The 23,639-nt window shown below is 38.2% G+C and overlaps 1 protein-coding gene and 1 pseudogene across 1 annotated transcript; one reads left to right on the top strand and one right to left on the bottom strand.

The window, feature by feature from the left end:
• Positions 1-648: 648 nt before the first annotated feature.
• On the top strand, positions 649-2,210 carry LOC120289921 (tRNA-specific adenosine deaminase TAD3-like). Its single transcript, XM_039305316.1, has 4 exons — positions 649-774; positions 861-988; positions 1,441-1,632; positions 1,926-2,210. Exons 1-4 carry the CDS (start codon positions 649-651, stop codon positions 2,122-2,124), a joined length of 645 nt encoding a protein of 214 aa, XP_039161250.1. The 3' UTR covers positions 2,125-2,210.
• A 6,481-nt stretch (positions 2,211-8,691) lies between these two features.
• Positions 8,692-10,721, bottom strand: LOC104431142 (annotated as a pseudogene).
• Positions 10,722-23,639: the final 12,918 nt, after the last annotated feature.

Here is a 23,639-nt window from a genome sequence, read left to right on the forward strand (position 1 = left end):
CTTGTGACCTTCCTTACGGTGAAGTGGTTAAGCCCAGATATTATTTTCTTTTATTGCTACTTCATTTCAATACAACACAAGACACTATGCAGAGAGGTTGCGGGAATTGGGCATGAGACCAGGGGCAAGCCTCTAGCGTCATTGACTATTCTCGCCGCATCATCCATAAAATAGGGTCACAATAGACGAAATCCACAGGCTTTTTATGCTTCTCATTTAAATGCATTTAACATAATAAATTTACACTTTTACTTGGCAACCTTGCAAAGCCGTGAAGAATAGGAATAGGGGGGGAGAAAGCAGGTGAAAGTCACGTTTATTGACTTTGGAACCAAAAAACTAGAAGAAAACTGTTTTATAACAGTGGAGAACAATCCGATCATTTTGAAGGCTGGGTCCTTTAGACATTTATCCCTTGAAATGTTCATGCATAGATGTAGTAAAATAGAGGTTTCGGGAAGGAAATGTAGGACTTCATGTTGCTCCCTAGTCGTGCGTCCAATTTTGTTTTATGCTGGTGTGGGAACCTCTTATGTTGTGGATATTGCACAAATTTTGCTTTTGTTACACCCTTCTCTTGTCCTCAGGTGGTCAATGCTGCAGCAGTTGTAGATCCTCTATCTAATCAAGCGATTGCTGGGGCATGTGATGAAGTCTGCTCTTGGCAAACTCCAAAAACAGAAGTTGGTGCTGAATGTAGTAGTTCCACCACATCTTCTGCTGAAATTACTCAATGGACAAAGCATGAATCATGTCTTCAACGCTGTTCCTCAGGTGGGGCAGAGCAAGTTGAGACATCCATTTCTTGTCTACATCCTCGATGGTGGGTAGATGAACAGACTGGCAGGAGCTCTTAATTTTGGCACCCATTGCGACATGCTGCGATGGTGGCCATTGAATCATCTGCTGCCAGGGACAGACGCTTATTCCCTGATGTGAGATACAAAGATGAAGGTACCAAAGAGAAGTTTATTCTATCTACTGCAAAGTCTCAAGCAAAAAGACGGAAAACTGATGGCAACGACGTATGCTTTTCCTCTACATGTGAAGGAAATCCTGGCAAGCCTTTCTAGCATGACAATGGCATCTAAGTATCATCTGCTTATTTGTTATAAAGTGCATCGTCTTTTCTCAACATTTGTGAATATCATCATACTATTTCATTTGTTATTGCTCAACTCAAACTCCGATTAGCTCTCGGATGGTTGCTTGGGTGCATGTTATAATCATCCCTTGGTCAATTTCATTGTCTTGATAGACTTGCTAATAGTCAACTCTGTATATACAATGATTATTAAGTGAACACCTTTTCATGACAATGCTTACTCAACCAATAATACATGCACTGTCCACCATTAACTAGTTGGCACTGAACATGAAATGCTTGAGGATCATTTGGCACTGAACATATGGAACCAATTATTGCATTTGATTCTATAGATCGATTCTCTGCTTCTCCTTTGCATTTAATCTGACGATATTTCATCTTGGCACTGACACCTATATAATTGTGGGAATCCAGGTTGACAATGATGAAAAAGATGATACTGCTCATGGAAATAGTGATCTCTCTAGTAGACCGTATTTATGCACTGGCAATGACATCTACCTTGTTTGGGAACCATGCACAATGTAAGTTAAACAAATCAGCTGCAACTTGGTGCATGTGCAGCCTATTTGACTTATTACCCTTTGCCCAAATATCTGAGATTCTGCCTTGGACAGTACTGATTCTTTGCAAATGCACTTTGCATTCCTGTCCTCTTTGTAGATTAGATATTTTTCACATTTGAGATCTGGAGAAAATAAAATGGAGAGTTGCAATTCATTTGGCGTAACAAGTGTTAAAGAGTTGTAGATTTTTTGAAATAGAGTGATGAAATTCCTGATATTGAACTTTTCTGCTACATCTTGTCTTGTTTAAAGTGTGCAATGGCACTTGTGCATCAGAGAATCAGGCGTGTGTTTTACGCTTTTCCAAATCTGAGTGCGGGAGCGTTGGGCAGCGTTCACCGGCTACAGGGGGAAAAAAGCTTGAATCATCAATATGTGGTGTTCAGGATTGTGGTGCCACAGGATATCCTCGACAAAGCCAAAACATCGATATCTGGGAGCCGAGAATGAGAATGTCGAGTTGAGGGTGCCTCACATTTTGCAGGAAGAAGATAGTAGGAAGATTGTATTGCATCATTTATCTTCTTGGTCATCAGATTTTGACTTCTTTTTCCCCTTTCTAATCTTGTTCAAGTTATGTATTGCATTTAAATGCCCATATTTAAGTAGTAGATATTCCATAGTTATTATAAAGTTGGCCCTCGTGCTTTATTCTTATGAATGAGAGAATAAAATATGCAGAGCGAGGAACGAGAGAGATGGTATAGTAATTGGGAAAGAAGCATCTCAAAGACTCACTAAATGGCTTCGAAGACTAGGAGCGGTGACTTGTGAGTATAGTGAGAAATCGAGAATGCAAATGATGAGGAATGAATTCAGATGATGATGATGATAGAGAATGAACTCAGCAGGCGAAGGATCTGTACAAGAAATGTTCTTCTTTTATATCTTTGTATCAGAGTCTTATACATTGAGAAATCAAATGCAACAGAGCAATTTGAATCCCCTGTTCTTCCCTCTCCTCTATTCTCCTTATCTCTCCTTAGACAAGCTTGACTCTTTTCTATATATACGAAGAGAAGCTAGAAAACTAATAACAGAACAAACGATCTAACAGACTTGAACTAACAAACTTTTACAGCTATTTACAATAGAACAACAACTTTGACAAATCAAGCTTGGCAATCCGTGTCTTCTACATCAACTCATGACAATCTTCTGGTGATCCTCATCTTCTAGTGTTGACCCGCAGTTGACTTTCGATGTAGCAGAGTAAGATAAGGATCTTGATCCTTTAACATCCCCCCTCAAATTGGGAAGGGTGAATGATCCCATTCCCAATTTGGTTCGGAGAGTAACATGAGCTAATCGTGAGAGTGACTTAGTAAAGATATCAGCTAATTGAAGATGAGTAGAGATATATTGAACACAAATAGATCCAGAAGAAACTTTCTCACGTACGAAGTGAAAGTCAACTTCAATGTGCTTAGTTCGAGCATGCAGTATTGGATTGGCTGTAAGAGAAATTGCTGATCTGTTGTCACAGAATAAGGATGTAGGTGAGTGAAGAGAGATACCAATGTCTCGTAACACAAAGCTTATCCAGTGAGTTCGGCGGTTGTCGAAGCAAGTGCACGATATTCTCTTCAAAGTGGAGGATCCGGAAACATGAGGTTGTTTCTCGCCCGACCATGAAAGTAGATTAGATCCAAGAAATGTGCAAAACCCGGTTGTGGAACATCGTGTGATTGTACAACCGGCCCAATCAAGCACGAAAACCCATAGAGGTTTACCGAACTTTGAGAATGAAGATAGATCCCAAGATGTATAGTACCCTTGACATATGGAAGGACTCTTTTTAACTGATGAAAGTCTGCCACTGTAGGATTTTGCATCTTTTGACAAAGAAGATTGGTAGCAAAAGCTAGGTCTGGTCGAGTAATGGTCAAGTGCGAAGACCACCAACCAAGCTTCGTACTCCACAGGATCTGTGAGCTGATTTGTAGTATCAGCCATGGAAATTGATCGAAGTGGCAAGGGTGTTGAGATTGGTTTACAATCAGCCATATGAGCTTGTTTTAGCAAGTTAGTGGCATATTTTGTTTGGCATAGGAATAGATTCTGTGAAGTACGTTTGGCTTCAATGCCCAAAAAAATAGTGAAGATATCCAAGGTCCTTCATATGGAAGTGAAGACTGAGCTGCTGAATTAAGGTAGTTAAGAGCTGGGGTGAACTACCAGTCAAGATGATATCATCAACATATAGTAGTAATAAGACTGTATGTGATTCAGCATGAAGAACAAACAAGGAGGGATCTATTGTGCTACAGAAGAAGCCACTTTCGAGTAAAAATTTGCTGAATTTATCGAACCAAGCTCTTGGGGCTTGTCGAAGACCATATAAGGACTTTTGAAGCAGACGGACATAACTTGGCTTCTGAGGGTGTATAAAGCCAGGTGGCTGGTCCATGTATACAATCCCGTTCAAATCTCCATGGAGAAAAGCATTCTTAACATCAAGTTGATGTATTGGCCACTGTTTTATCATGGCTAGAGACAGCACTATCCGGATTGTTGTGTGTTTCACAACAGGGCTGAAGGTCTCAGTGAAGTCTAGTCCTGCTTCTTGGTGAAAGCCTTTGGCGACTAGACGAGCTTTTAGTCTGTCAAGAGTCCCATCTGGTGCGAGTTTGGTCTTATACACCCACTTACAGCCTATCACATTCATCTGGTCAGTTCTGGGAACTAATGTCCAGGTTTGGTTTTCATCTAGAGCATCCGTTTCTTCTTTCATAGCCCTATACCAAGCTTTATTAGCTAAGGCTGATTTGATAGACCGTGGTTCCATAGGAACTTGATACTCAGCTAAACAAGCATACTTTGGATTTGGTTTTCTAATCCCAGACTTCAGTCGAGTCTGCATATGATGATTATTAATAGTACCTTGAGAAGAAGACAGAGTAGAATTGTAGTGCTCTTCACCAGAACTACTGTCAGCTGGTAGATCATTGTCTGAAGATGAAGAGCTGGTAGTATGTTGTTCTTGAGTGGTAGATAGATCTGTAGACATACTATCTATTGAAGTTAAGACCGGTTGTTCATCTGTTGTGCTTTCATTTTGTAAAGGTATCGAGGAAATGGTCTGAGGTTGTTGTCTACTATATAAGTGATGATTATAACAATCATCTATATCAGGATGAAGCTGATTTTTGGCTGACTGATGAAGAGGACCATTGTCTGTTGACTCTGTTCTTGGAGGTTCGAAGAAATGCATCCCTCCAATCCATTGTTTGTATAGATTTGTATACTGTCCATACTCATTGGCCAACCTCTTTGTAAAAGGATAAGAAAGTTCATCAAAGACAACATGTCTACTGATATACACACGATTATTAGTGGGTACAAGACATCGATATCCTTTGTGCAGATTATTGTAACCCAAAAAGATACAGGGAAGAGATCGAGGATCAAATTTGTGGCTTGCATATGGTCTCAAGCAAGGATAGCAAGCACAGCCAAACACCCTTAAATGATCATACCTTGGCTGTCTATTATGAAGTTTATTATAGGGTGTATCCATCTTCAGTTTTGGTGTGGGGAGAATATTTATAATGTAATTAGCTGTCACAAAGGCATCCACCCAAAATTTTAGTGGAACTTTTGAGTGATATAGCATAGCTAACCCCAGTTCAACTATATGTCGATGTTTTCTTTCTGAGACCCCATTCTGTTCTGGTGTGTGAGGACAAGATATAAGCTGTTTTATCCCATAGTTTTTCAGATGAGTTTGGAACCTGTTGCTTACGAACTCTCCTCCCCCATCACTCTGGAAAGGTTTTAATCTGATTATTGTATTGCCGTTCAACTAGCTTTTGGAATTGAACAAATATGTCATAGAACTCAGACTTCAACTTCATAGGATATAACCAGCTGTATCGAGAAAAACTGTCAACAAAAATCACATAATATCTAAACTTTTGAAATGAACATACTGGTGAGGGTCCCTAAATGTCACAATAAACCTTTTCCAATGGAAGACTTGACACAGAATCCGACAAAGGAAAAGATAGAGCTATACTTTTTGCTATTTGACAACTACTGCATACATTCGTAGATGTTGAATTAAAATGTATCAGCTTCTGTTTCTGCAAATGTTTCACAACCTGTGCATTTGTGTGAGCTAATCTCTGGTGCCATGTGTCTTCATTGACTGTCCTTTGCCTCTGAGTAAAGAAAGCTTCTGTAGTTTGTGAATTAACTTGATAAAGCCCTCTAGTTTTCCTTCCGAGCTTCACCATTATTTTGGTATTGTTGTCCTTTACATAAACACCAGTTTTATCAAAGATGAACGAGCAAGGATAGTCATCTGTAAGCTTAGATACTAAAAGAAGATTCTTCTTTATCTCTGGAACAATTAGGACATCATTAAGAGGTAATGTACTACCCTTTGTATTCAGCCAAGTATCGCCAATGTATGTTACAGGTAAACATGATCCATTGCCTATCATAACAGTATCATATCCTTGATGTTTAGAAAGAGTATGAAGCATACCAGGATTGGCACTGATGTGGGCTGTAGCTCTAGTATTAGGATACCATTCGCTTCCTGTTGAATCTTCAATATGCATTGCTGTTAAAGCTGCTGGAATGTCTTCTGCTTGATAAGAGTTGTCAAACCGATACCAGCAGCGAAGAGCATCATGTCCAGATCGTTTACATATTTGACATTCCAGTCGAATACTACTTGTTTCTTTCTCATCCTGTAAGTTCTTATTTGAGTTTACAGATGATAAGTTTTGATGTTTTGGTACCTTTGAGAGTAAGTAGTATAGGGTCTGAATCCTTGATTCGTTGTAGAGATAATATTTCTCTGTCTAGGGTATTGATCTCCTTGTCCTTGGTTTAAGATATCTGTTCTATAATTCTGACTTCTTTCAGTATAACCAAAGCCACGACCTCTATTATTAACAGCTCTGCCACGACCATAGCTTCGACCTCCTCTGTAACTTCCTCTTTGAGATATAAATCCAGAAGTTTGAGAGATGTAATCTCCATTAGTGTTTTCTTTAGGTTGTAACTGAGACTGTTTTTGCCCAAAATAGGCCAAATTCGGGTTGAACTGATTCCTGGAGTAGGTCTTCAGCCTTGATTCAAACCTTTCTAATTGGGCAATAACCTCATCATACTCAGGTTGAGGCTTTAAGCAATATATGGTGGTTCGAAAGTTTTCATATTCAGGGCCTAAACCTTCCAAAACACCAAACATTTTGGTTATTTCATCCACAGGTTTGTCTATTGCATTCAACTAATCACATATGGATTTATATTCCCTGAGATAAACAGAGAGGGTTTGTTCATGCTTTTGGCATGATTGCAGTTTTCCCCTCAGTTCGAACTCTCTAGCAATTGACTTCTGTGTAAATCGTTTCAGAAGAGTTTGCCATACTTCAGATGATGTTTCTAATCCGATTATTAAGCTCAGAATATTTTCAGTAACAGCCCCACTGATCCATGATGATATCAACTGATCTGTTCTAGTCCAATCGGTATAATCTGGATTGATAAGATCAGCTTCACAACCTTCATCCTCTCTCTGCAGCATTCGAGGAGGCGAAGGAATATCACCATTAACAAAACCAAAGATCTCTTGACTTTTCAGAAATCTTTGGATTTGAGCTTGCCACAATAGGAAGTTGTCTTCAGCAAGTTTGATTGTGACAAAATTCGAGATATTCACATGTATTGGAAAGGAGTACTTTGGTGTTCTGATCGCCATTGTTACGATCCTTTAGCTTGAAGAAGAAGATAACAGTAATACTATGAACTCTAATATGATTACCTTGATACAGAGAGTTTCCGGAGCTTCAGATCTTCTGTCTTGATGCAAAAACCTACTGCTGAATGGATCTTTTCATTCAGATGCAGTAGAACCTGGCTCTGATACCATGAGAAATCGAGAATGCAAATGATGAGGAATGAATTCAGATGATGATGATGATAGAGAATGAACTCAGCAGGCGAAGGATCTGTACAAGAAATGTTCTTCTTTTATATCTTTGTATCAGAGTCTTATACATTGAGAAATCAAATGCAACAGAGCAATTTGAATCCCCTGTTCTTCCCTCTCCTCTATTCTCCTTATCTCTCCTTAGACGAGCTTGACTCTTTTCTATATATACGAAGAGAAGCTAGAAAACTAATAACAGAACAAACGATCTAACAGACTTGAACTAACAAACTTTTACAGCTATTTACAACAGAACAGCAACTTTGACAAATCAAGCTTGGCAATCCACGTCTTCTGTATTGTATAATCTTCACCGTTGATAAGACTGGCTATCCGTGTCTTCTACATCAACTCACGACAGTCTTCTGGTGATCCTCATCTTCTAGTGTTGACCCGCAGCTGACTTTCGATGTAGCAGAGTAAGATAAGGATCTTGATCCTTTAACATATAGCATGTTGCTCAACTCCATTATCATGTATGTTATGGCCTCTTGTGGCCTCTTGACCCTTTCTTGAGATGTCTTGTTGAGTTGAATTGCCCACTAGCTTGAAATTGGCTTTAGGATTGGGCAACTTCTTTGAAAGACCCAGTCTGTAACTTATTCGAAGAGTTCGTGATCCCTGTCCTTCCATTGCCTTGTAATGATGCATCTCTGCTCTTCTAAGATCTTTTGAACAATTTGTGAACTCAAAGTTTTTATAGCAAGGTAAATTTTGCAGATTATAGCTCCGGTAGGTCAGTCTGTCTTATTTAGTTTTGCAACTAGTGAGTTTGGCACCAAAACTTTTCCCAAAGGAGCGGTAATGTGCATGAGTTCAATCAGAAGTTATCACAATACAACAATTGATGAATTTTACTTATATTTTGAAGCTACGACAATGGACACAACAACCCTAGGGTGCAAAAGCCTTTACTGCTGAGCCAAGAAGGGGATACAAGACAGACGCTACTTAATTGAAACAAAGATTGAATTTGCTTGTACTTTTTCCAGAAGGTGGAACATCTCCTTATTCTTCAAGTCTTTACACTCATTTTGCAACCTGCACAGAGAGAGACTTGGCAAATTCTATACAAGAAAAGGGTCCTTTGAATTGCTCGGCAAAATTCACTTTGACGTCGAATCCTAGATTCAGCTCATATCAAGATGTCGAACATGTTCTTCACCAAGTTGTCCATCTGATTTGTGACTTCCATGGCTCATTGTATGTCCAAACACCAATACTCGAACTTACCATACAATGTGGACGGGGACGGGTCCTTGTTAGTTTTGGGGAGTTTGAGTGGGCAAGAGGACAGGGGAAGAACCAGCAAGTTGTCACAGTTGCAGATCTCGATCATGTGACCGTCCAGGTCGTGGAAGACAGCTGATCGACCTTGATGCCGCCTTCTTCGACGACTGCAGTCACGTACTCAATGTTCATCTCTTCCGGCTTCTTCATCACGAGCTTCATGTCGGAGCACTGGAAGGAGATGTGGTTGTCCTTGGGATTTATCGCACCTTTCTTTGCAGGAACATCCTCCACTTCAAGCAAATGGATGCCAATTCCATAGTTGAACAGCCTGAAAACGAGAAGGGCCGATTCTGTTATCAAATCCGGTCCGCGCCATCAACTCGCGTATCGAACGTCTTTCTTGAATTTGACAATTTCGCAAAAGAGGAAAAAATCAACAAGATTCACAAAGACCACTACTATACATGTAGGTTCCAAAAGAACTAAACATCCACCTAAACAGAACTGCCTCGAAGAAGCTATCAAGTGATGATGGATTGGAGACTTGTTCTTATTTAACTAATCAAGGTAAGAGTGTCAAGTCAAAAGAGTTGGTGGGAAGTTGACACAATCTGGTTATCCCAAATTTTGGATAATAAACCAACCTGCTTTAGAAGCAGGATTTTGTTATTGGGTTTTTTATTTTTATTTTTTTCCCCGAAACACTTGTTAAGCATTTAATTATCCCAAAAAAATTACTTTAGAAAATTTTAAATATCTGTAATGATTGTCTCGCCAGCGCACTTGGGGCCCTTTGCTAAATTAGAAAAGAGGAAATTAACCCAAAAAAAAAAAAAATGATGTTAAACGCACTCCAAAAGGGGAACCCACATCACCACATGTTTACTCCTTTGCTTCTTTTCCACACTAAACGAAGTCATTTTAGAAAGGCTGCTAACAATATAAAAGGGCAAAACAAGCTGTTCTAAGCACGAATCAAGCAAAGTTAAGGCTAAAATGCTTTAATATCTCAAAAGACTTCTGCAGGTCCAGAGGGTTTGATGATGGAGACCATGTTGGAGTAAATTTCTTTAAAAGCCCTCAAAACTATGACCCAAAAAAAAACACACACACACACACAAACAATTTGGTTTCAAAGATGACATGATAAAAGGTTTTCGTCGTTAATAAAGATTGGAATTTAGAGAAAACATGTTTCTCACTATAAGCTGAGCCTCGTTGCAAAAGCTTCTTGTTGATTTGAGTGAAATGGCATGAAAAGATTTATGCAGGACGGGTGGTTCGCGATGCGAGAATCGCTCTTTCGACCCCCACCAAACATCTCCAAATAACTTAGGGATGAGCCGAGAGATCTACATGCTCTAACTACACTTTACATTTCCCGTCGGACCGGACCGACCGAACCACGTACAAAGAAATGCCCACATCTAAGACCGGGGCCAGTACCACAATGCGTACGCCCCGGTCCGACCGACGTCATACAAGTTTCAAAGCATTGATTCCCAGCGATTCCAACGAGGGAAGCAAAGGGGTTTGCAAAGCGAAAAACCAAGAGGGGCATGCAAGGATTTACCAGGCGCCTTCGAAGTTGAAGGAGAAGGGCGCTTGACGAGGACGAAGCCCAGGACACGCTCGTAGAACCTCACGGACTCGGCCACCGACTTGCACACGAACGAGACGTGGTTCAGCGAGAGCAGGGGCAGCTTCGGCTGCTGATGCATGGACGAGGAGGAGGAGGACTCACACTCAGCCATCTCTGCATCTCCTCCTCCTCTGCGCTCACTATCTCTTTCCTCATCTGTGTGTGTGTGTGTGTGTGTGTGTGTGTGTGTGTGTGTGTGTTAATGATGCTGAGTGTTAGCGAGCTTGATAAGTGAACAGAATTATATGAAATGAGTGAAGGAGGAGGGGAAGGTTTATATGGAGGCGGAGCCAGCACCAAAGTGAGATATCCCGCTCGTCTTTTGTTACAGTAAAAATCTCTGTCATCACCTTCAAAAGAAAAAGAAAAAAGAGAGAGAAATTGCAAAAATATATATGATAATGTGAGAGCCCTTTCTTTCACCATTTTCTAGTAAGTGATGAATTGAGAAGGCTTTTTTTTTTTTTTTTTTTTTTTCAAACAATAAATCCAGAATAAGTCCTAGAGAATCGGTGATATTAATGCGTTTTATAAGCAATGATCGTGAATGAAGTTTCTTATTTAATACTTTTTTTTTTCAAAATGTTACCAATTTCACTTTCTACCTTAAAGGATAACATCACAGCGGTTATTGTTTATGTGTGTGTATGTATATATATATGATCTAATCTTTTATACTGGTAAATTCGACAGTCCTTTTTTATGTTGCATCTCTCTTCTTCGAAAGGGCGAGCAATCAAGAATTCAAGTTAAGTATCAATGATTTTGATGAAGACGAGGAGTTAAAACTGATGGTTCAAAAATAGGGATTTTTTATTATAAAATTTTAAATTTAGATATGTGTGATTATGTCTGCATCCTTCAATCCTTTATATTGGTCAATAAAGAAATGAAGGTGACCAATAATTCAAACAATGGAAAAAAAAAAAAAAAAAAACTCTACTTAAGTAGCCTCCACTACTAATTACAACATTCGTTTTTATTTATTATTATGTAAATTCCAAAATTTATAGATGTAAGTCCACCTTTTCCGCTTTACAATAATAATAATTGACGCCATATAATTATGCGAAACTTCTAAAACATTCTGGTGATCACAACACTGTTTCACTAATTTAATCTTTAAACCATGGGTAACAAGTTTTTGTCATGGTCACCACGATCAACAACGCTTTTACAATCATTGTTCTATTTGGGTACACGTCACCATGCACTTCGTAGCTAGGATTGTCTTTGCTCCCCGCTAAAATGACTCGATGATAAAAAATAATAATAATATCATCAAATATTTAGTATTTCCTATGATACGAATACGTACAATTTTTATTGTGTCAAAAAAGTCATAAATTATGCCCTCCACTTTGCTAATATCCCAATTGTTTTTTAGAAAAATTGCTCAATTTGTAACGAACATATTGTATGGATGTTAATTTAATCCTAAATTTTTGTGCGAAATTTTAATATAGTCCTATCACTGACATGCGGTCCAATTGTCGGTGTTAATCCTATGTAGGACATCATCATGTTCACAATTTTTGGAGAAAATTGGCCAACATAAATTGGTTAGAATTTCACACAAAGTTTTATAACCGAATTGGTAAAATTGAAAAGTTCAAGATCAAACTAACATTCATATAAAATATGATTTGAGACGATTTCCCCCATTTTAATCTTAAACTTATATCAATGTGACAAAAATTGAGGATTTTTTGTCACGCTATGCAAATTTGAGATTTTTGTGACATATAAATTTGGGTATTGATGTTATAATGTCTATAATTTAGGATTGCTTTACGGTACTTTTTAAAAATAAGGGAAGCATAAAAGCCATTTTTTTTTTAAACAGAAAAGCCATTTGAATTGGAGCTACAGCAGGCGAAAGTGAAGACAACGTATGAGCAGGCGAGAGGAGTGTAGGGACGGACCGACAATTATTAGAATTAGACCGCGTCGGGGTACCACTGATATCCTTTTTCACTTTTTTCTTTTATTTTTCCAAAAATAAATAATTGATTTTTGTATATATATATATAGCGATCTTATCCTATCCACACCGAATCTTGAACTCCGTGGTCCTTTTCAAAGGCACGTGCGGCATGTTGCCTTCGGTTACTTCAGCTGGTATTATTTAATTTAATTCAATATATTATTTTTCTTGGCCCTCTCATTGTAATTTAATTTAGGGAAAATCCCAAATAAGAATTCAAAGTGGACCAATTTTCTTAAATATGGATCCGAAATTAACTTTGTGCCAGATAAAAACCTAAAGTTGATCCATTGTCTCAAATAAGGACCAAAAATGATTGAATCAATTCCAAATAAGAACCTGAGCTTGCTGGTCAGCCAAATATTCGCCGACTATCAAACATGTGACATTTCTAACGACTGGAGTTTGGGCAATTTTGTCCAAAAAAAATATAAGGAAAATTAACAAATCCTTAAAAAAAAAAAAAACCCTAGGTTTTCTACAGTCTCCCCGTTCCTTGTACCCGTCCTTTGCAAAGTCAAAGACCGAAGTTCTCCCCATTCATGTACCCATCCTCCGCAAAGTCGAAGACCAAAATTCTCCGCCGATTGAGGCACGAATTAAAAAACAAGAAGAAAATCTTATGCTTCTTTCTTTGTTTGCGGAGACCCAAATTTCCCGCCGGTTGATGCATGAATTAAAAAACAAGAAGAAAACCATATGCTTCTTTCTTTGTTTGCGGAGACCCAAATTCTCTGTCGGTCGAGCAAGACGAGGAGCGACGAAAATCGAGTCACGACGAAGACCGAGAAGCGATTTGGTTGAGGAACACCGAGGGAGAAGAAAAAAGAAGACGTAAACATCTAAATAAATAACCTAAACTTAATTAATTTAGAATTTTCCATTTTTTTCCAATCACAAATTTTTGACAAAATTGCTCCTATTTTAATTGATGGAAAATGTCTGCCAGCGAGCTAAGGTCCTTAATAGAGATTAACTTGATCACTTCAGGTTCTCATTTGACACAAAATTCACTTCAAGTCATTCTTTGAAACAATAGGTCCACTTCGGGTCCTTATTTGACGCAAAGTTCACTTTGGGTCTTTATTTGAGAAAATAGATTCACTTCGGGTCCTTATTTGGAATTTTCCCTTTGATTTAATATATTAGTTCGTCAATAAAAACTTTCCATTTCAAAGTGCACCAAAATTGACAACGGTTGTGGGTAGATGCTTAAACGCGTACGAAAACTTTTCCATTAGTTGGCATTAGTTTAGTTTTTAGTTTTTGGATTACCACGAAGAATTCTCAATTGATGCGCAACAAAAATTTACACAAAATTAATTTTTTATTATAAAAAATTTTAAATCGATATATTCATGATAAATTTACCTTCCGTTCGTTTTTGTTTCGTTGAAAAGTTACCAACAAAAAAACCTTTCGAAATGTAAATTGATATGAAAATCGATAAAGGATTCGCCGAGAAAATTAAAGGTATGAAGAATTGAGGCAATCGCGGTCGACCATGTAAAAAAAGTAATGAGATGTAAAGATAACACGAAGATAAAATTAAATAATTTATATTCATTGCTTGATTGATGGTGCCTTTACTCTAACTAGAATCCTAATACTTATAGTTATTTCCGGCGGTTATAAAAGAAAGCAATATGGCTCCTAAAATTCAGCAGCATGTATTTATATATGGTTACTAGACAAGCCCACTACTCGATAATCAATAGCACTTCTCCACTTTTCACGTCTAGCAATGACCAATACTTTTGTGAATTGGGGCTCGACTTCCTAATGTTTAAAACGGCCCATTTTTCCCGGCTTTTATGGTCGTAAGCTTCCGAGATCTTCGGCTCCACTACATCATGATCGTGTCAGTTCCATTTCTCGATAGCCATACAGGCCTGCCCAAGCGAACTGTGTCTGAAACTATTGGTCCCATTACTTGGACAATTACCTGGTTCCTAGCTCGTAGTGATTTGTTTCGGTCGTGGCCTTCTTGTTGATGAAACCAAGCTTTGTGCATCGACACTCGTATTTAAGGAATTAATAATTTCCTTTCGTTTTTACCGTTTGCAAAACTTTTTTAGTCGTTGATTGTCTATATTTGCCGACTAAAAGCTCCCAACAGAATTTTACTTTTATCACGTCTTGTTCGCCCTCTCCAAGTCCCAGCCATCAGTCGGGAATTTAGGCACTTTTTTGTGTCAACAGCTTCCCTCTAATATTGTGGCGACCCTAAGGGCGTGGCTGGGATGACAGGGGAGGCTGCAACCCAAGAAGCTAAACACATCTCTCGTGTCCCACATCTCTTAGGGGGGGAAGTCCTGAGCTAGTTTATAAGGCTTGGATTCTCTACTTTGTATAACTCGTTTTTAAACCGTGAGGGTCGAAGGCCCTCGAATGATCAGCTTGCAATGTAAAGAAAATGAACTTAGATCGCCAAACCTACTAATTTTACCTAAAAACTTCCTCACATTTTAGAAATATGCTGAATTCCCTAATTTTATCCTAAAAATTCAGTAGATCTGCATACCAACTAAAGATTTTTCCTAATATGAAAATTAGGTTGTAGTAAATATGACATTGATATATCAATTTAGAATTTTTTACAATAACAATCCTTAATTTTTTCCCCGGTAACTTTTTTTGCAGGCCTATAAATTGGAATTGTCTAGTGGACACAATGACACAGAGAATTAAATACAGGAGGGATATGTTAGGGCTAGAGCACACATGATCTCTCCACGGTCACATGTGGATTATTGTATACTTAAAGTTGTACAGCTAGATGTCTAGTCACAAGTCTTTACCACGGGGGACCAACTATTTATTAGACTCGGTCCAATCCTTGCATATATAGGAATATATTCACACTAATTAATAATAATCATAACGTGACATGATATCTTGAATCGAATTTCACTTATCAAACTCAATCCAATCTGCCTCTTTAATCTATCTTATACAAAAGACCATTCTACATTATTGTAGGAGTTGCTTCATGTAACCTAATTTGAATTCGAAGTGGCTGTCTCAATGAGAGGTAATAAATCACTCGAGCAATGCCTTATTTTAGTTTAGTAATAGATTCTAGATATAATTTAGAGTGCGTTTAGTAATATTTTTGTTTCTCTATTTTTTGTTTCTTTATTCCTAAGAACAGAAATATAACAAAAATCCATTTGTGCAGGTTTTTGTTCCCTGAATAGATTTAGAGTAGAAAAAAAAATGTCTCTTTGTTCCCAAGAACAACTCAAAAAGCAAGCATTTTCTCTTTTCTTTTATTTCTTTTTTTCTTCCTCCTCTTCTACCCCTAACCGATTGTCGGCCTTGGTGATGGCTGACGATAAGCCAGACAAGGCTCGGCGACCTCACCGGAGCCTCGTTGGTCCCCGATGAGGTCCTCTCAAGCCTCACCTAGCCACCGTGAGGTCGGCATCGTCCGGCCGAGCAATATCGACTTCGCGGTGGCTAGGCGAAGGTCGGGGGCACCTCATTGGCAACTAGCTAGAGGAAAAAAAAGAAGGAAAAAAAATGAAAAGAGAAAAAGAGAAAAATGTTTAAAATTATTAATAAATTAAAAGAAATAATAAGTCACAAAAAAATTTGGAGTTGTACCAAATGTATTTTTGTTCCAAGAATAAAAATTTTGTGCAGTTACCAAATATTTTCAAATGTTCAAAAACTTGTTTAGGAAATAGAAATAGAAAAAAAATGTTTCTGAATAAAAATTATTCTAGGGAACAAAAATATTGTCATATGCACCCTTGTTGTTCATTGAAGGTTGTTTATTCTCTCGGTTAGTTCTTAGATGCTTCGGGTTTATGTTACAAGAATGAAACTGAAAGCCAAGCGGTAGGGATGGAAGAAGAAGAAATAGAAAAAGGTAATAAAAAGAAGAGAAAAAAGACAAACTGGGGAGGACTGAATTATAATGGGTTTAATTGATTAATTAGGTTTGGGCTAGAGCGTGTTTGGGCTCTGGTGAACATGGGCTCAAAATTAACTTGTTGAGTTTGGGCTCATCTTGTGTTATAATAGAACTGGAAGATTTTGGTGTTAAAGTGGGCTAGGTTCGTTTAAGCCTTTAAGGACCGGGCTAATATTTTTGTGGGCTGGAGGTAGTTGGGCTGAGAATAGAAAATAGAAATGGGCTGGAGGCTTGTTGACACCTAAATTTTTGGGGTTAATTTTTGCTAAATAAAAAATTAAAAAAATCATAATCACATGGCATATAATTTAGGAAAATTGTATTTCTTGTTATATTTCGTTAAGATTTTTCACATATATAGGTAATATACACTGGAGATGCACTTTTGCACAAAGGGGGAATTTTCTTAATGGAATATGCGAAAAATATTTTATCGATGTATTTAGGGGTATCGTGCTCAAGCAAAATTAGAAATGAAATATACCCCTAACATACAATTTTTGGGCTTATAAAAAGGGTCACGTACGGTAAATTGCAGAGGAGGCCACACAATGGATACATACGGCCTCAATTCTGAAAAAGGAGGACATTGAATATACGGCACATTTAAGAGAGATAGAGATGGAGAAGAGCGCGTCGCGGTTGAGCCCCGTCTTGGCCGTGACCTTGCTTTCATCGGTTTGCAGCGCTTTACTTCGATGACCAATGCTCCTCCCGCGGGTCTCATGCTCCGACGCCACACTCTTTGTTCCGAGACAACTCGCTGCGTTGATTTCTAGCCTGTTCGAGGAGTCCGTTGCGTTGCTGGTCATGAAGTTCATTGCACCCACAAAGACATAGCTCCCTCTCGATCTTCGCCACAACTCCGTTGCTACTCCCCGCTTCTGCTCGAGACCACACATCGATCTGTTGTGCGTCGTGGCCCATTGACGGCATCCCTATGTTGCCGATCTGATCGTTGGAGATTCTCTAGCAAGACACCCAGAGCTACCATCTTTGCTGGTTTTTTTTCGGATGATCCTTCTTATTATCTCCGTCATCGAGAAAACGATTCATCCAAAGATGAGGATTGAAGGCCATGAGTCTTAAGAGGTGGGTTTTGTCTTTTTCCATAAAATCTTGCTAACCCAAGTCAATAATATTGTCGAGAAAGCCAACAGCCGTGAGTCCAAGAAATAAAAAACAATCGGAAAGGAAGTGGCAGGCGAGGACTTCGACCGGGGCAAGACGCACGATACCTGCATTCGAGAAGAAGTCCATTGCCAAGCTCAGCCAGTTCAATTGCTCCTCGTTGCCATGAGTTCTCATTCCGGCGAGATACTTGGCTGAACCATCGTCATAACCGTGCTACGTGAATCACCATTCGCGAGCCGCCGACAAATTCGAATTGGGAAGCAATATACGTACAATATTCAAATTAGGTAAAATTTCTTATCCAAAATAATTTGAATATTTTATTTCCTACTTGCTGCATATTAGATCTCCTCAAGTAACAGGTAAAATCTATTAGGATTTGTTCCTAATTCGCAACTGCACACGGATTTTTTATTCCATCTATAAGGCTTTAGATGGAATAATTAACCACGCGGGAGTAAAATTGATATCTTGATCTTTAAGGCTTAAGATCAATTTATCGATTTTATTAGCGAAATAAATAAGTTTGAATTTCAATTCGAATGGTGGATAGCATTTTGATGATCATGGATGGTTTGATGTTTATCTCTTAATTGTTTTGTTTATCCCGAAAATACAAAAAAAATTGCATTTGCATGTCATGTAGAATTATGGCATATTTTGTACGTCATTGCTTATTAGGGTTAAATTGCACTTAGTTTAGTTTTAGGTAATATTTTTCTTAATTTATCATAAGTTTAGGTATTTTCTTAAATAGATTGCATTTTAGGATTATTTAGGTTAAGATAATGTTTTAGTTTAAATTAGGATTTGGCTCAACCTAATTCCTAATATAAATTAAATAGGATCTTAATTTAATTAGGTAATTTTCACATTTCACCAAATTTCGAATTTCATGAAAATACAAAAAATGCCATAGGTTAAATTAGTTTTATTATTTAGGATAAAAATGCATTCTTTTAGGAAAAAGAAAAAATGCCATATGCACGTCATTAGGGTTAGATTCATTGAGATGCATGTCATTTAGTATTTTTGCTAGGCCCATTTAATTAGAAATTACATGTCATTAGAATTAGGTTATTTAGTTAATATTGCATCGCATATTGCATAATTTTCATTAAATAAGTGAAAACAAAAAGAGAATTTGCGTGTTAATTAGAAACCATATCCAAGGTTGTTGATGTGGATTTTGGATTAACATTGTAGATGCTTTCGTTGCTACAAGGTAAGTCCTGCATTTTTCTATTTGCTTTCTTGGGTGTTAAATTGATGGATTGCACACCTGCATGATCGCCTCGCATGTTAGAGAATTAGATTTAAAATCAATCCAAGCTGCCTGCAAAACATTTTCTTCAAAATAAAAAGAAAGGTACCGAAAGGGCGTTAGCAAAATCTAGCGTAATCAAGTCCCCGAACTCATAAATCTCTGGTTCGTAGGAGTAAAGTAAAACTCCTATTACTTTGCTTGGGTTTCTAATCGACCCACCAAAAATAGATTAGTGGCGACTCCTAGATAAAATCCATTTGCATGTTAAAAAAAACTTGAACCTAAAGTCGCGAATTGGTATGGGCTTGGGAGAGCTCGAGTTAAGTCTAGGCTTAACAATCCATTAGCCAAAATCCTAGGTGATTTAAACCCCGAAAAAAATTGGTCGCGACAGCTTGGCGACTCCGCTGGGGACTTGTGTTAAAACACTTAGTGGACTTAAGCCAATTTTTTTTTTGAAAAAATATTTTTGTTTGGCAGCGAGGATTACAGGTACGCCCCTAACTTTTAAGGTGTTAAATGTTCTTGCAGATTGGGAGGTATAAGGAGAGTAGTGATTGCTAATATTTGTCTTGCAGGTTGGAGTTGGGGATGAATATTTTAAATTCAAGTTATTGAAGTGTTGCTTGATCTAAATTGTTGTGCATGTCTTGCATTCAACACTACATTATTGCACACACAACCCGCCGCCGGACCTGGGCCGCACTAGGACATTTAGGATGGTATTGAGCTGGATACGACTTCGACCACGAGGCCGCGTAGTAGAGGTTGCCCAACTCAATCCCGAAAGTTTTTCTTGGTGTTAAGAATGTTTACCTCTGCCCGCGAGGCTGCGTCGCATTGGGGTATCATTCTTAACTGAGCCGGAGTTAGGATGACTTGACTTAGTATGCGAGGCTGCAACTAAGTCATCTCACCCTTTTAACTCCACCTTGTTTAGCCTTTCTAGTTAGAAATCGAACATCACACTTCATGCGCTTGTCTATGTGATTGCCGTCGTTTTACCTTGGTGAAGTAAGTCTTCTATCTTTATACCATGCAATTTATTTTGTAATCTTTTTGGTCGGTCCATGACAATTTAGGTCAATCATTAATTTAACTTCTTTGTCAATTAGAGATGGAATGAGGAAATTGACATGCAATAAATCATTTGGGAAAATAAAAAAATTTGGAGAATTTGTTTTTCAATTCATGTCTAGAAAATTTGATCTTTATCCACTTTTCTAGCTCTCTTTAGGAAATTCTCTTCTTGTAACAACTTTTCATAAATAAATAAAAAAAAAAGTTGATAGATCATTGTCATGGATTGACTCTCCATTTACACCTCGTGCTTACATGTTCCCATTTATTTAAATTAGGTGATTATGGGGCACTCCCGCTCACCCATCCGTACACGGCCGAAAGCTAAAATGGCAGATCGAAACGATGTACCGGACCGTATCATTGACAATATGAACAAGCGAATTGCACACCACCAAAGTCAAGTCGATGAATTGTCTGCTACTGTGGCTTTTCTCATCAAACAAAAGGGCTGTGATGACATAGGTACTCTATCTTCAATGAGAAACTGCGACTCGAGGAAGAAAGTCAAGAGGACTTTCGAACCGTCCTATTTTCCTGAGGTAGCTGAATTTGATGCCACTATGAAGAGACTAGTGATATATCTAGAAGGAATAATCTCTGACCTAGAGGATTTGCATCACAAGATCAAGGAGGGTGAAGAACTCAAGCACACATGATTCATGATCCTAAGTAGTTTGCTTTCCTTATTTAGGGGCATGTTCAATTGCACCTTCCCCTGTGTGGGAATTCTTATTGCTTTTTAAGGATTGATTAAAATTTCTTCTGTTTTGCTTTAGTGCTTGAATATCACATTTTTCATTCCAATAAATGTAATTTGATTGACGAATATCAATAAAATTACAAGTTTTGTTTTGAGGACATGATGGGGTATGCCAAACCAGTCTGGTGACGATATCCAACAATGAAAAGAAAATATCATCCAAGGAGAATTCTGAGGACTGGGCTTCTTCATGCTTCCTCGTCCAAAATATTCCTCAAAAAGGAAAAAAAATCATTTTTTAAGCCATTTCCAAAAACATGCATTAGATTACCCTTGTTTGTTTTTCTAATTCATTTACTTCATGTCTCAGAGCATAACAGAGAGGCGTTTGAAAATAACTCGTCAATTTCCAATGATAGCGGGCCCATTGATTTGGGAACATACATCCAAAGGAAAAATAGGCATGGGGGCAAGGGATCATTTCCTAGCTGATCTTGATGACATCTCCCAAGAGTAATGAAGACATTAAGCACTACTTATCCTCTTACTTGTCCCGAGCGATTTCCTTGCACATCAATAAGAAACCGAGGGCAAGTCAAAAGGAGATCATCTAGATTCCAAAGTGTGATGTGCGACACATCTCATTACAATTTGTGTGAGATGTCATTCTCGAAAGCCAAATGAAGTTTCTCATTTCCGTGAGAAAATGATGAAACAAGTCAAAAGAAGATCATCCGTCTTGAATGAAATGGATACATTGCGTTCATGAATATAATTAATTTCGGAATTGACACTTTTGTTCTTTTCCTTGCAGATGAAGAATTGGGGTACTACAGATTCTAGTAGTGACATGACTGAGACAAAATCTCGATTCGAGCCAAAATGGTTGTTCTATTTGAATTTACTCTGATGTTGCGTAGTATCCTATTCATGCACGTTCTCTTGTGCAGGGACCAAAGAGGATCTCCACTTTTGATGGATAGAGACGATATGAGGACATCCATTGCTAAGGCAATTCTTTTGTGGAGCGATTCCCCTGAATGAGTGCTTAAAACCATGTTTTGAGTGCGATAAATTGTTTGCTTTGAAGTCACAAAAGTTTTTCATGTTTAAAGTTGCCAGACTCTTTTGAAAAGAGAATTTTCATATTGATTTAGCTCACCAATTTCTTGTGGAGATTTATCAAGATAGACAACTCAATGGAGTGACATCAATGTTTAAGAATGCTAAATGAGACGTATCAGGATGATGAAAGGCAAGCCCTATCCTATACACAATCCCTTACTTATACACTTGTGAGATGAATGTAGGAAGTTCCATATCTGTGAGGTAAAGAGTTCTCTCGCAAAAGGTACGATGACCGAAATGATGAGGGGCAATTCATTTCTCTATCCTAAACACTACAAGAGAATCATTGCTTAACCACTTTGAGCCCCATACACTTGTGGAAATTCTTTCAAATTTCCCCTGTCAAGAACCACCCCACATTGGGGCAAGTTGGAGGTAAGATAACATTATGAGGTGAGGAAAATGAAAAGGAATTTCTTGCTCTCACTTGCATTAATCTTCAAGTCACGCTATTACATTGAATTCTTGTGCTAATTTAAGTGCCTTAGAATGACGAAGAGCATTTCTTTCTCTATCTTACACACTTATATCCTTTGCATAGCCCATTTGAGCCTATGAATTCATTTCACATTAAACCCAGTTGGTGATCATCCCCACACTGGGGCAAGGCAAAAGGTAGATGAAGACCCTGAAAGTTCAAATGTCATTCAAAGTGTAATTCCTTGACGCATTGTGCATAAGAATTGAAATCAAAATAGAACTAAGGGGCATGAAAAAGCAGTGTGCCTGGTAAAAGCAAGGCCAATGCCCATGAAAAGAAGTAAAAAAATGCATGAGAACTGGGGGTATGAAAAAAAGCGGTGTGCTGGTAAAAGCAAGGCCAATACCCATAGATGAAAAAAGAGTCAATATAGGTGACTGTCAATTGCAAGAATTGAATTCCAATGGAGCAATACTCAAAGAACTCAAATGCTGAGTTTTTATAATCAATGGGGCACTTCATGAAGACAATCCCCGATGGTGAAAAAGAAAACTGGTGGCAATGCCAAGATGATCATCAGCTCTCACCCTTTACACATATTTTGAGTCTAATGATCCTTTCATTTCTCAACCCATGAACTTAGCCTACGTTACGTCATTTACAAAGTCTCTTCAGATTAGGGCACTTGAATTAACATAGGAGTTCATATGTTTATAAGCATCGCTTGAAGAAGTGCGAGCAAGATTATTTCTGCAGGGTTCTTGACTTGTAAACCCGGAGATGATTACAAAATTGTTCTTTCAATTGCCTTGACTCAAAGAGTCCCTTTGTTAAACCGTTGACCAAGCCCACATTACGGTCCTTGTTAAAGACCTCTCAGATTGGTAAGGTTGTATCGCTTGCGAGAATACTCGGACCCTTGTTGGTATGATGATAGTAAGATGGAGTGATTCTCATAAACTAGCCTCTAAATGAGAGTGAGTGAAAGTCCTTTCTAACTGAAGGTCTCTCATTTGGTATTCTTAGGAAATCCATGTTATGAGTGAAGATTGTCTTGAATGATAATTCTCTCCGGTGGAAATCTGGGTGATGCAAAGGTCATTATGCATGAACCCCAATTGAGTTGAAGAAAACCTCACTAAATTTTGAAATGTGCATTCTAGAGTAGCTCAGTTTGTTTATCTCTTTGATGAATGCATATCAGTTTTTGCTCTAAATCATGTCTGACGGGTAATGTTTTCTCAAAGACACAAGAGCTCCTAACATTCAGGTTCCTTCCAGAAACCTTCATGAACATTCAAGGTGCATCCTTGATGTTCTTAGAATTTATTTCTACCAGGAGATGAAAGACCTCCACAGGATATCTAAATTTCAGAAGACATATCCCCAAGAATCAGAGATATCACTAGGTAAGTATATCTCTACCTATACTCTAAAATACTTGTCATTGTGCAGGTATTCTCTCTCAAGTGCATCGACACTTGACTTGGTCAAGCTGTCC

Source organism: Eucalyptus grandis, chromosome 11, assembly GCF_016545825.1.
Source record: "Eucalyptus grandis isolate ANBG69807.140 chromosome 11, ASM1654582v1, whole genome shotgun sequence".
In the NCBI taxonomy this organism is placed as follows: domain Eukaryota; kingdom Viridiplantae; phylum Streptophyta; class Magnoliopsida; order Myrtales; family Myrtaceae; genus Eucalyptus; species Eucalyptus grandis.

Bases quoted from the DNA above. Each gene is read 5' to 3' on its own strand.
- LOC120289921 (XM_039305316.1), top strand. From the start codon at position 649: ATGAAGTCTGCTCTTGGCAAACTCCAAAAACAGAAGTTGGTGCTGAAT. The intron at 989-1,440 runs GTCTCAAGCAAA...TTGATTCTATAG, and splicing joins TTTATTCTATCTACTGCAAA to ATCGATTCTCTGCTTCTCCT. The intron at 1,633-1,925 runs GTAAGTTAAACA...GTCTTGTTTAAA, and splicing joins GTTTGGGAACCATGCACAAT to GTGTGCAATGGCACTTGTGC.